General features: G+C 45.2%; 1 protein-coding gene across 1 annotated transcript; it reads right to left on the reverse strand.

The window, feature by feature from the left end:
• Positions 1–2536: 2536 nt before the first annotated feature.
• Positions 2537–4774, reverse strand: LOC142571256 (uncharacterized). The gene is made up of 3 exons (XM_075679503.1): positions 4327–4774; positions 4063–4270; positions 2537–2986 (listed from the first exon to the last, which is right to left on the reverse strand). The coding sequence occupies exons 1-3, from the start codon at positions 4759–4761 to the stop codon at positions 2595–2597; spliced, it is 1035 nt and encodes a 344-aa protein (XP_075535618.1). The 5' UTR covers positions 4762–4774; the 3' UTR covers positions 2537–2594.
• Positions 4775–13454: the final 8680 nt, after the last annotated feature.

Below are 13454 nucleotides of genomic sequence, written 5' to 3' on the forward strand. Positions count from 1 at the left end.
CTGGACACCACCCAAGCAGAGCAGGCTACTGAAGAGAGTGAAGTGGACGAACAAGCACAAGGGCCCATTCACACTCAGAAAAGGCAGCGACAAGCACGCGCTCCTCAAACAGGTACGGCAAAGCAAACTACATTGTTCGAAAACAGATGACAGGTGGCATTGCAGCTGCACAAGACTAATATTGTGTTCATTAAGCCGAAGTACCTGCGGTTAACATTTTCTGAGCCATTGAATTGTTTTTAGTAATAACTGCTGCGTGATTTCGTGGTTTCCTGTCTGACTGTTATGCACATATAACAATTAAAGTCTTATCTAGCCAAAGTAAGTGGTACCTTATGCCAGCAGTGTTATTATTGTTGTCTATTGAATTAATTCAACTATGTTTCTTCGCACCTTCTGCACTTGTGTATGGTGCACAGCACCTCGGTCCTTGATTGTCCTAGACACAACAGTGCACCCTACATGCCCTGTCGTCAACTGCACGAGGTGCAAGGCAAGGTACTGCCACAGTGCTGGCACACTTTAAGGGGACACTAAAGCGAAACAATAAATCAGTTTAGACTAATGAGGCATTGTTTGAGAACCCTGCCGGCAGTCATGTGAAAAAATAGTTTGATTATGAGATGAGAAAATGAAGATCCAAGTATCAGTATTTGAATTTCACGCCGAAACTCCAGCGCCAGTACATCAGCATGACATCAGGGATTCCAAAGTACGTTTTCACATTTGGGCCGCGTTGGCTGAATAAAGGTTCCTGAAACTTGCCATGTTTATCATTTGGTTCCTTTAGAACACAATGTAGTCAATCTGTACCGCTATATATAATTAGTAGGCCCTGGAAGATGCCATCAAAATCCAAGATGTCACAGCCCCCAGGTGCGGGAACTTAAGTAGGCATCGCCACCCGTGTTTCGTTCTTGCGTTTTTTCTGGCTTACCAAACGTCTTATTGTCGTAAAAGTGGTGTTTTTGGTGTTGTAGAACGGTAATTTACTGATGCAGAAGAAATCGTTTTGCACTTTAGTGTCCCTTTAATATTCCATAGAATGGGAGCAGCAGAAGTCATGCCATTGCGGAAATACTAGGAAGTTTTAGAATAGGGGCCCCAATAGTTTGGGGCCCCAAAGAGCTTTGCGCGTGTTAGCGTTGGGGCACGTAGGAGTGAAGAGTTTTAGAATAGGGTTTTACGTTTGCGGATAGCCTCTTGCGCTGACAGCGCCACTACGGCGTCAAAGAAAAGCTATTAGAAATAATTAAATAAAATATACCATTTTATGATAGGAATAATAATCTTGACTTGCGTGTATTCACGTTTAATTACAATTTAGAGGTTATTCTGTAAGCAGCAAACAATTAGTTGCGCTTAGTTTTGAGCAAACCAACTTTACTAGCCTTCACCAGCCAAGCTTAGCCGTGTTAGGCCTACGAACCATAAAATCCACAATCGAATTCAAAATCAGCGGCGTCTAATGAGTCCATCTTCATAACACACGCTAGTTGAGAGAAAGCGATAACCGCAGTCACTTCTCCTAGCTTGCGAACCTCACGCGTTACCGCGAATCGAACCCAGTTTTGTGCTAGGTTAGAGCCGTCGCTTCGATGGGTGCCGCCATGTTTGCCGACGCAAAGCTTTTGGGACCGCTATTTGGGTTCCCGCTAAATCGGTGAAATAGCGTTCCCAACGCAAAACCCAAACGGAGTTTGCGTCTTGCGCATGCGCAGTGGCTTCGACGCTATTTCTTTTGGGCCCCAAAACGTTTGGGGCCCCTATTCTAAAACTCTCTACTATAGAACATTAATAACATTCAAGGGTTACAAGTGTGATTAACAAGAAGGCATTTGCAAGGTAATGTGGACAGACAGGCAACAAACCAGTAAAGTCAATGGTGAACATTTCAAATAAATAAAAAGCAATGAAGCACAGAACAGATTTCACGACATGCGTCTTAAGGTGTGAGGCCAGTGGGTACCTGATGGCTAAAGATAGGCCATGTCAAAAGAAAGTACAAAAGAGGTAGTTCAAGCAAATAACAGTTTAGTAGATAGAATACATTGTTTTAGCACATACAGTAATGTAAAAACAAAATAAAAGTTAAGAAGTCAACCTAATGACTGCATTTGCATTTGTGATTGATGCGAGTAAAAACAATGGGGATGTCTTGAGATGAACGTACTTTGATATTTCTTCACCACTGTTCAGGAATTAGAGGCCTGCAAGCTATGGGACTGGAGCTCCTGACAAGGAGAGAGGAGAATTTCATCCTTCGTCAAAAGGAAATTGAACTCCAGCACCGGAGGTTGGAGTATGATGAGAGGCGTCTGGCATTGGAAGAAAAAAAAGTCGCTCTGTTTGAGGAGAGACTTGAAAGACTGGAAACCCAGTGTAAGAACAATAATGAATGTATGCTTGAAAACATAAAAAATATGCTCGAGCAGCATGAAAACAAAATGCTCAGCCTCCTCCAACAGCACAGCTCATAAGTTCAGCTAGTAGGTGTGCATTCATCTTTTAATAAGACGCTAGAGAGAGACACGCACGAGTGTCTTGAAAAATGTATGAAATAAAGTGCTTCTGCTGTGTTGAAGAAACCCGAGTCAGTGTTGTGGCCTCAAATATTCCTCCAGCTGCGGGGGTTCCACTCCAAAATATTCTGAGACCTGCGAACCGTACATGCAGGTGTGACAGTTCGCAAGAATAGCACCAACTTTATACATACGCGAGACATTCTGCTGGCGCAACTTCTGATTTTTTCTAAAATCTAGAAAAGCAAACAACCCTGCTATTTTTCCGAAGCCCCACTCAACTGCCTGCCTCACAGTGCTCATCCTTTTGTTAAAGGCAAGCTGCTGCACGGTAAGGCTAGACCCGCCATAAGTCTTTAGTAGCAAAGGTCGTAAGGGGTAGGCCGGATCACCGTAGAGGCAAAAACTTCGTCCTTTCACAAGCTGCTCAAGTTTCTGGTACGTCTTGCTCCTTCGGAGGATACCTGTAATGATACCACACAGAAACATATTACTAATTGGAATCACATCTGATAGTTTTTACTAAATTCTTGGAAAGTGCGTGTGTAGCTTGGTTACCATTAAGTGCACACACATGCTGAGGAAACTGCTTTCTGCATAGTTTTTTGATGCACATTTATTTATGCAACAAGACTAGGTTTAAGATATTCCATCTAAATAATTTAACAGGGTTCTACCACAGTATCTGACAATCAGACTTAGATATTTCCACTGTTCCTTAGTGAATGAATGCTCTTTCATGGCTATTATTCCTCATGTAAATGTGCGATTCTCTGTAAACATGTGTGCTTACAAAGAAAACCAGTTTATGGCACAAGTGTTAATTGGGACATGCCATTATTTTAACATGTTCACCTTGCTAGGATTGATACACCTATTTATTTCACTGACCACCTGTACATACAACACCTAACTATTAGAATACTCGCATTCAATTATAATATTAACAGCAGCTGAGCCTCTTCAGTGTATCACAGCATTAGTGTACCATCAATTACTCGCCTGTTGAAATATAACCTTGGAACTATGCTGTTCGTATCATTGAATCATCTTCACACCACGATGCATATTTTTCATTGTTCTTGACATCACTCCCACTACATTGTCAGAAAATTTTGAATGCTCTACCATCTCACCATAAACACTGGTCATAAGGTAGTACACTTGAAAACATTGTTTAAAATTTCTTTTATGATACGGTTGTTTTTGCAATTTTTGCTTATTTTGTCCCTGTGATACAAGTTTACAGCTACTTCACAATTACTCTAAAATTTGGCAACAGTTCCCAGACAGCCTTGTGCTCTCAGACCTGTTTTAGTACATTTATTATACTGTTGTTTCCCGCTCCGAATCTAAAAAAAACTTGCGTTAGGTCTGCACTTAGATATTACACACAAGCGGATCGTTTGCTGTTTCCTCCAAACAACATGGAAAGCTTGCACCTTGTCTGGTATACGTGTGACTGTATGCGTGTTAGTCTGAGTCACCTTATGCAGCAATTAGCTGTATATACTGACGATCATCAGTACCGTGAACTTGCCTGCATCGTGACGACTGCCCACGTATGGGCCGTTCCACTGGCAGATGATGCCATTGGGGCACATGATGGCCTGATATTTCAAAGCATGAAATCGTTTGTGCCCAGAGAAAAAGAGCTTTTGGTCCCTTGATGGTCGGCAAATGGCCCGTGCAGTACCATCGATGAAGCCCCAACAGTTCTGTAGCGGCGCCCCTTTGGAATACACGGCCTGCAAATAAACATTGGGTGAGTTGACCGCACACTGACACAGTACCGAGAGCGTACCTGAGAAAAGTCTTCCAATTTGGCGAGATCCAACCAGGAGTGATTATTTGCATCTTGAAGAAGATATCCAAAAGTACTCTCAATATGGGCGAGCACCGCATTTGTCGCCGACGAAATCACAGAGTAATGTCGTCCGAAGAGCGACTCCAGTTCGCGCAGCCTGTTTGGATATGCCAGACGCCGCAGAGTTAAGCAAAGACTCTCGTCTCCTGGAATTTTGACGCACTGCGGTGTAGACAAAATTTCTGGCAGGCGTAGTGCACCCTGCAGCCTTCGCAAATCATCTTGCTCGAAACGAAAATATGTCCGGAATTGTCCGCTGTCCATCCTGTCAATGTTCAGGTAGCCGTGGGCTGACAGTGGTTCTCGCCGCGTGTATTGAAGCACTTCGAGGCACAGCAAATCTTCTATTTCGGACCACTTCAACGTGGACATGAGGAAAGGGTCCTCTAATGCACTCTTCTGTGACATTGCTTGTCGTGCGAACGCGAACCACTTAACGAGGCACCACAGATTCCACAAAAACTTTGCCACCGCATGTGCACCTGTCAACAAGGCTGTCAACAAGGCTTGGACTGGATCCGGAACACACTCGATGACTCTCACGAAGTCGACGCATTACTTTTTCACTCGGAAAGCTCCACCACTAACGTCTTAAAAATACATGCATACATGATTTATAAACAAATATGTTATATACATATGTTTTGATTTGTAAAATTCACATAAAGTGATGTCATTTTTTTTTCACTACGCCGTATTTGGTCGGAGGGCGCTGCAAGCGGGAAGGGCCCGCTCCGCTATGCTAAACGCATAGCTAAAACGTGAAAACCGCCCTCCGCTCCGCTGTGGCTTAGCGGGGCAAACCGTAGCGGAGCGGACCGTAAACACGCTCAACTAAAACGCTCTAATATAAGTTACGGTGGGTGTTACGGCGCACCACGCTCCAGCTCACAAGCAATGCCAATGCGCTGCGTAGCGTGCGCATTGCTTGCGAGCTGGCGCGTGGTGCGCCGTAACAAGCGCGCTATAGAAAAAAAAAGCGCCGCTTACGGGTAAAAACAAAAAAAGTGAGCGGCGCGCGCGGCATCGTGGAAAGGGGGAAAGGGAGTGGAGCTAAAACCGCTCAATTTTTCAAAAGTAGCGCCATTCTTAGATCTTCCCGCCACCCCGCTCACCCTGGCGCGTCCTCCTCCACGGCTCCTGTCGCCCCAGCCTCCTCCGCTCCCCCATTGACCAAATTGTGTCACGTGGAAGCAGGCGCCGCGCTTTTGTATATTTTTTTCTTTCCAGCGCGCGCCGACCTCCATTGTTGGGCCTGCGCGACGAAAGTACGGCAGGCGGACTGATGGAGTGCGTTAGCGTAATAGAATGTGTAGGGCCGAGAACTTAATTGCGATGCCATGCTGTTGCGCCTTCGGTTGCCGCAACAGACACAGCGAGGGCAAAAAGCTTTTTGCTTTGCCGTCCGGCGGGCGCAACGCAAAACAAAGTGTGGATTCGCAGGATCAGGCGGGCTGACTTCGAGGAAGTGGCAAAGAACGCACGGCTTAGTGATGTAAGGGCCGCGGCTACTCACAACCTCTTATATTGAGCCTAGTTCACGCCTACCGCTTCGAAAAAGTGGGTGTTCATGCTCTGCGTGGTTTTTAGCGCGTTGTTTGACTTTTTTTTTCGTATGTGCTCTCTTTGTTTCATGTAGTTTCGTCTTGCGGTGAAATGCACGGATCTGCGGCTGGCCTGTGACATAAAAGCGACTTTATGCAGGCGGTGTTTTGAGCTCCACCAGTAGTTAGCACATTCTGGACGCGTTTGCAAGGCTCACTATGACTTACGATGCAGTCTTTTAGCTTCGAATGTACGCCCGCATGTATTCATTTGGTTTGCGGTGATTAACGTTTTTAACATTCCGAAGCGACTAAAGCTAGGACGGAGGTCGTAGTGGATGGCTCCGGATAACCTTATCTAGCTCGCCTGGAGATGTTTAACGTGCACTTTGATCTTAGAGTCGTACGTGGGCCTGTAAATTCCTCGTTGGCGTTTCATAATACTCGCGCGGGCGCGCTAGCGCTGCTTTAGAAGATGGCGCCTCGGCGCGATTGTATTTCTTCAATAAATTTTATTTACTAGTTGAAACAACTTTTCATTATTTCGTATTACTGACGGTGCCTCCACGGCACCAAAGCGGCAAAAGGGAACACCAAAGCTAGAAACAGAGCTGGATGGGGCTCGTCGAAGCCTGTGCATGCCAATGGGGTATAGGATCGCGGACAGCCAATTTTCTATGCGAACACTCCCTGCGACGCCTGCATTATTGTAATGTCACGTGCTCTTCAGAGGCCTCCGTTAGCCATTAGATGTGCCCTCCTGGAGCAGTACTTGTAAAAAAAAAATATATCTTCACGATTACCAAAGCACCCCGCAATGAAAAAAAACGGCCCTGTTGCCAGGCATTGCTGACCGCACACAGCCGGAATCTCTCACGCACTGGCCGAACAAAAGTATCCTGCAGGTACATAAATGAACATACGAAAGCACGTACACATACTTTCACGCTGTCAACACCTGAAACATTGGTAATTACGCGCGTGTTTGAGTACACCGCGTGCTTGCGTCATGTTTCAGCAACACGAACTCTCAACGTCGCGCGCTTTACGTCTTAAGTACGCCTTGAATAATGATCCTTTTCTCTATTTCTTCCGCAATTCCAACACGAAATTCTAAAGGCCAGTTACCGACTGACGAAGAAAGATCTCGATTGAAAAAACTGCTCCGCAGGGCTCGAACGAACTTTTCTGCGGATTTCCTCCCGTAGCGTGTTAGCCGTCGTCTGCTACGGCAGGCCCACGACCGGCGGCGCCACCGTCGAGGCCGCGCCGAGCGGAGGAGGAGGGAAGTGAATGGCGCTACTTTCTGAGATTTAGGGGCTTTAAGTGGAGCGGGTCGGCATAATAAAAACAAAAAGGAAAGAAAAACGTCTGGGAGAGGAGGTGCAGCGCGGCTGCTGTTGCTGTTGCCATGACAACGTAAACAATCATGTGCGCCGCCATTTTGCTTCTGCGTCACCCATTGGTTAGGGCCGTAACTGAAGGGGACCTTGGCGCTAGCGTCGAAAGAGCGTCTGCTCGAAAACGGCCAATGGGAGCCATACGGAGTGACCCCCCCCTGGTCGACTGTCGGCACAACCGCCGCCGCGTGACGTCAAGCACGCAACACCTGTTTTTCGGTCTGCGCGCACCGCTCGTTACCTTCTCCACCCGCCGCTCGCTCTTCGAAGGTCACGTGCTTCCTTTTTATTTGTACCACTTACCTAGACGCGACCTTTTCTTTTTAAGGCCATCGCACAAGGACCCACTTAAGGCCGTGGCCTTTTTCCGGGACCCGTTTTGCGACTGTCTTCACCTGAACATACCCAGCTGGATCATCCGCGGCAGTGGCGTCATCGCGCTCTCCCACTAGCCTGGTGCATCATTCATGTACACAGGGAACATTTCAGACAGCAGATATAATTATAGATCAATGCCAGAAATAAGTCCCCCCGACTGGTCTTTAAAAATTCACTGTGTGCTTTCTCGCCTGCTTGTTACGTCAACGCACGGCGTAATATCAATAAGGTTGCGAGAGCCCTGAACACTCAATCTCATATAATTTCACGGCTAAGAAGAGGCAAAAAAGACACAATATTAGTCACTCTTGCTTACTAAACAAAAATAATGAATTCCGAATTCAATATGAGTGATCTTTACTTTCTAATTAGAATAACACACATCGTTGGGGTGACCGCGCGTGGATATTCAGATAGGCTAAACGTTCTCGCTTAGAATATAGTAATGCAACATGCATTCTGAAACATTACATTTACCAGTCCTGGGTGGGTATTCGATAAACTTTTCATAAATATCAGAAATGATAATTTTTTTATAAACGTATCTTAAATGTAGCAATTTCCGCAATTTCTGCCATTTTAGCAGTTTTGGGATTTTATAACGGAATAAATACATCGTGCAGCTGCATACTTGTTTCTTTAGTTAGCGAGAAACCTTTAGAACATTTGCCACAAATATTTTCAGCTTAAACGCCTTAGCTAATGTGACCAAAGAAGACAACAACAACAACACTGATTTCGGGGTCAGTCAGACAGAGGCAGTTGCTCGAAAACTAAAGTTAGGAAATTTTTCAAACGCATACTGTGGGTGTCATACATTTAACTTCCAGTGTATTAACAGTACTAGTGTAGATTTATGGAAAAATTTTGTTGGGGTACGATGGGTTTATTTAAGAGTATCTTATAGACCTTCGAATTTGTAAAATCTGCAAGTGATTAAAATGGTCTTTTCCACCTTTGGGGAAACACGAATGCTTTTCAAGAAATCCGTGCTAAGTTTCGCACGACGAATGTTCATTCCTTTCTACCGAGACATTTTCCCACGTCATATAACTATTTCGCTGAAAGCTAAATATATTCGGGACCCCTCTTAGTCTGTCCTCATCTGAACACACCCTTGCAGAGAAAGCGCTCGTTAGTGCTAGTTGGAGAGCAAGTGGGCGTGTCATCTGATATAAGATTAATGTCCACTATAGTATTTTTATAACAAACACATTCCCAAATGGCATCGCTGTTACGCGGTTACAATAGGGAATATTTACATTTGACAGATGCTTAATGAGCTCTGTGATTGACACAGATTTGCCACTGAAGGCATAGAACCTTCTTTCTCGGCAATTATAGTGACTGTCTGGCTGTGGTTCTTTTTTACTGTCAACAAAAACGCGGCCAATCAAAAGAACGGGGAAAGATCTCTTTTCCGGCGGTAACTTTTCCCAGTTTTCTAACCTGCCCCGCTTCCAGTTAACCTGAGGGGAAATTGCACAGGAGTGGTTGCTTAATGTCAACGCACTCTGAGAGATGTACCTGCAGTGACCGCTTATTTCATGTAGGCCATGTTTCATTGTGGTTTGTTTTGTTCTTAATATTACACTTCCAGAAATTTTGGCATACGTTCTTCCGATTCTCGTTTGGAACAAGTTGACTCCCATGTCGAAGCAAATGGACAAGAAAGAAAGGAAATTTTAACGCGAACGTCAGACGTCCTATGTTCTCAATATTGAAGCCGTTACAGTTAGGCTAAAGGAAGTCGGCCTGCTTCAATATCTTTGCGATTAAAAGAGCATAAAAACAAATATTACTTACATACTCTTACTTTTGAAAAACTTAAGAATCTGGAATAAAGATACCATTGACGTTAGACGTCCCTAGTAACCATTATTCCTAGCTTCATTTTTTTGTTTTATTTAGTAAGAGTCTTCATGAGAACAGCGGCCCTATTAATAACGAACGCCTTAGTACTAATAGTTTTTTTTCAGCAAGTATTTATCCATGGGCATAAATTTTATTTACAGAAGCGTTCAGACTTTTGCCTGAAGATGTGCAATGTCTGGAAAATTAGAAGGGGTAAAAATTAAATCTGTATAAAAAAGCTTTTTGCAAGAACTGCAGAGGAGTGGCCGTGAAGTACATTTCAGTGGTAACGGTAATACATTGACATTTAATTATGTTCATCGGTGTGCCTTGAATCGCTCAAGGGTTCTTGGAATTGCATACTGAAAAAAATTTGCGCCAAAAAACAACGCACACAAGAAAGACGACGACACCATGGGCGCTACTTCAACTGTTTAATGAGGGTGAAAGCACTCGACATATATAGCCCTCCAAAACACCGCGCATGCGCACAAGGCAACATGGAGTACAAAGTCTTATCAGAGTTGGCGCGATAGAAAATTGAGCTCAGGCTCGTAAAGAAAAACCGATGTCTCACTAACACAGTTCGAACCCGCTTTCTTGATGTAGAAGGCTTCCAATGTTTCAAGCGATGTCTGATGCCTGCCTCTACCCAAAATCCTCGCATCGCGGAACCGTGAATAACAATCGGTGCAAGCTCTGCAGTGATCCACAAGTCGCTCACCTTCATTATTTTTTATAGCTTTTGCATGCTCCCTAAGCCGGTCGTTCACACAATATAGGATTTCCACAGGACAGAGGAATTTCATATACGACGTTGGTGGCACACTTTACGAAACGCTGGCCATGCTTCTTCTGACAGCCAAGCATTTGGCTTTCGCAAGTTATGCGACGGCTTAGCTGGGCAAGCTTTTGGGGAGCGGAGAACACCACTGGTACATTATACCGGTTAGCCACTTTTTTCAGGCTGTGCGTGACTTTATGGATGGATGGGACCCCTATAGGCCACTCTTTTTTCTTCAGCTCTACCCTGCTTACCCCAGCCTTCAACTTCAAAAGCATTTCTGCCACAGGGACCAAGACCGACTCAGGGAAGGCAGCTGCAACGAGCCTGTGGTGTCGTCGTCTTTCTTGTGTGTGTTGTTTTTTGGCGCAAAATCTTTTCAGTATGCAAGATTACCATCTAGCCCAGCAGTTAACTCTTCTAAAGTATAGTTCTTGGAATTATCATTTGTCTACAACGAAAGTTACTCTTTTGCTTTCTCGAGGAATGGAGGTTGGTGAGCGGTCTTCAGGCTTGGGCTACCGTCTTGTTTTTCAGAGAAGTGTGCAGATTTAGTTTGTGTCGCTACATAGTCAATTTCATGTTTTCGAGTTCGTAATGTTAAGAGTGAGGCGAAATGTCGGAGTGAATTTAAATGGGTGGAATAGTCATCAATGGCCTGCTATATGTTTTACATTTTGTACTGCCTTGCGATTGCAGTCACATGTGCTAAAATTTCATACGTGGAGCCATCAAAATCTCGTTGTAGGAAATCTTCAGTTCAAGATTTCCAACCACAGAGTCGTATATGCAAAAGAACAACCGCATGGATGCTTCTAGACAAACTAAGTCAAGGTCAGCAAGGGCCAGCCACAAGTAGGCTTTGTCGCGCACTTATTATTGCACACTCCAAGATGTCGAATGTGTTTGTCTGAAGTCAAGTTTGGTGCATAGAGGGACTCGTTGAAACAGTCATTAGTCATTTTAAGCTGTGTAGCGACAGGTGTCACCATCGCAATATGGCAGAATGACGGCTTCTAGGCAATTTGAGATTCTAAGAGAGCAAGAGATTTCTACGAAGTCCTTGCTTAATCGAACGAGAACAAAAGCTAAGCCAAGCTAAATGAAGCGCTCGCGTGAGCGATCTGCGTTAGCGGTGCGGCCTTTTCTGTTAAATGGAACAGTGAGAGGTGAGATATTTTTTTTAATAAATATACCCAGACCCGTTTTATGCCACCAGGGTGAGAGGTAAGATGAAACTATAGGTTGGGACACTTGTTTTAACGCCTAAAACCGTTAAAGCACCCGAGAAGTGGCCTTAAAAACGCTAAATTGAACAGAAATAATGCGGCAAAGGCCCTAACAATTTTGAGGCATTGGTTAGTATGAGAAATGATAAAACCATTTAGTGAGCATTAGTGGAGGCGTTGCGCTACCTTCTCCGTCTGTCACGCTGCGGTTCAGTGTTCGAATCCCCGTCGGAACCTACCTTGTTTTTTTTTGCCTTTTTTTCACACGTATTCTCGGCAGTGTCTCTGACGTGGCGAACACATTTTCGCCACTTATATCTGATAATAAAAAAATGACAGCAAGCGACGCGTCCTCACGGCCACTCGACATCCAGATATAATGCACCGTCGGGCCTTACAGTATGCTTAGTGCGCTGTTTTTACATATGCTTTGTAGCGCATGTGAGAACGGCGCAACTTAATTACTTAAAAACGTGACCTTACGGTCCGATGCGTGGGCAGCTCGGCAGCACTGATGGCCAACTGCTTGCGATTGTTTTGTCAGATCTAAAAGGCGAAAAGGCTCTCGACACATTAGGCAAGCTGCTGCAGACAAAAAATAAAAGAAGCAAAATAACGAAAAATTGCGGCAGAACTCATCTCAAGATGACTGTCCGCGGTAATGCGATAACATTCAATCAGAATAGCGACACAAGGTATTGCGACCATCGAAACGAGTTATGTATGAGGCGTGTACTGCCGCGGGACTCCGCTTTCATGCTTCTTTTAGAACACTTGGTGTGGCCTAGTGCTGCCACCGCGAAGCCTGCGCATGGCATCCAAAATGCATGGCGCACCAGAGAGCGCGAATGCTGAAAAAGGTGTCATGGGGCAAACCAGGATCTTCTCTCGTGCTTCTTTCTGGACACGTGGCGCCATCAAGTGGCATTACCGAGAAGCCCGCGTGTTGCCTCCGAGACGAGAAGCGCGGCGTGCTCGTGCCTGCGAACGCTGAGGATTGTTCCCTCGCTTAGCCGCACACTCAGTGGCACACACTCAGTGATCCAAGTTGGCGAGAGGTTAATTGAGAAGTGGCACATACGAGGGGCATTAGTGGCGCAGCTCGCTAAAGCGTCGGCATGAAACGCCTGCACTGAAAACCTCCACTTACCCAGTGCACTTATGGCGCAGCCTGCTGTCCTTGAGGAACCCTTGTGACGTGGGCCTGTTTCCATTCAGCATCGCAAAAATTTAAGGGAAATTTTTCGTCACAGCAGAGCGCCCCATTTCCAATGGCACATATTTTGTTACCCGCGTTGGCGTCAAAAGCGTTCGTTTAAGAGCTTCGAACGGCAGTATTTACCCAGCCCCGCGTTCTGCGTGAAAGAGGTTCGTTGAAGAGCGGCACGTATGTTCACATTGTCACATACTTAGGGACCCAAGTTTGCCCGATGGTTGGTTTCAAGACCTGCTACCTCAGCACAGCAGCCCGATGCCCTACCCATTCGATAACTCACCTGCCAGTGACCTAGGTAGGCGGGAAAACAGTTAGACCCAAACATCCAAACAAACATATTTACATAGACAGCCCCTGAAAAGTGCATGAAGTACCCAAAGAATGCAAACGCATTAAAATTCAGTGAATTGGTATCCAACCCAGGTACCCAGCGCAACACTCGGAGATCTTACCGCAACGCTGTCAAAATGGCCACTTGCGATAGTTTCTACCCTTGTAATATTAACCACTGACGGCAAACTGTTCAGCTTTTTGTTACACGATTTTTGTTGATTCTCGCTCTTTACGTACGTAACACTCTCACCTTTAATGTTTAACGTAATTAACACGAACCGTCACCGCTTCTTTTGTTAGAAAAGAGAGCCCTCAGCCACGTTGATG

This window comes from Dermacentor variabilis, chromosome 1 (genome assembly GCF_050947875.1).
Source record: "Dermacentor variabilis isolate Ectoservices chromosome 1, ASM5094787v1, whole genome shotgun sequence".
In the NCBI taxonomy this organism is placed as follows: Eukaryota; Metazoa; Arthropoda; class Arachnida; order Ixodida; family Ixodidae; genus Dermacentor; species Dermacentor variabilis.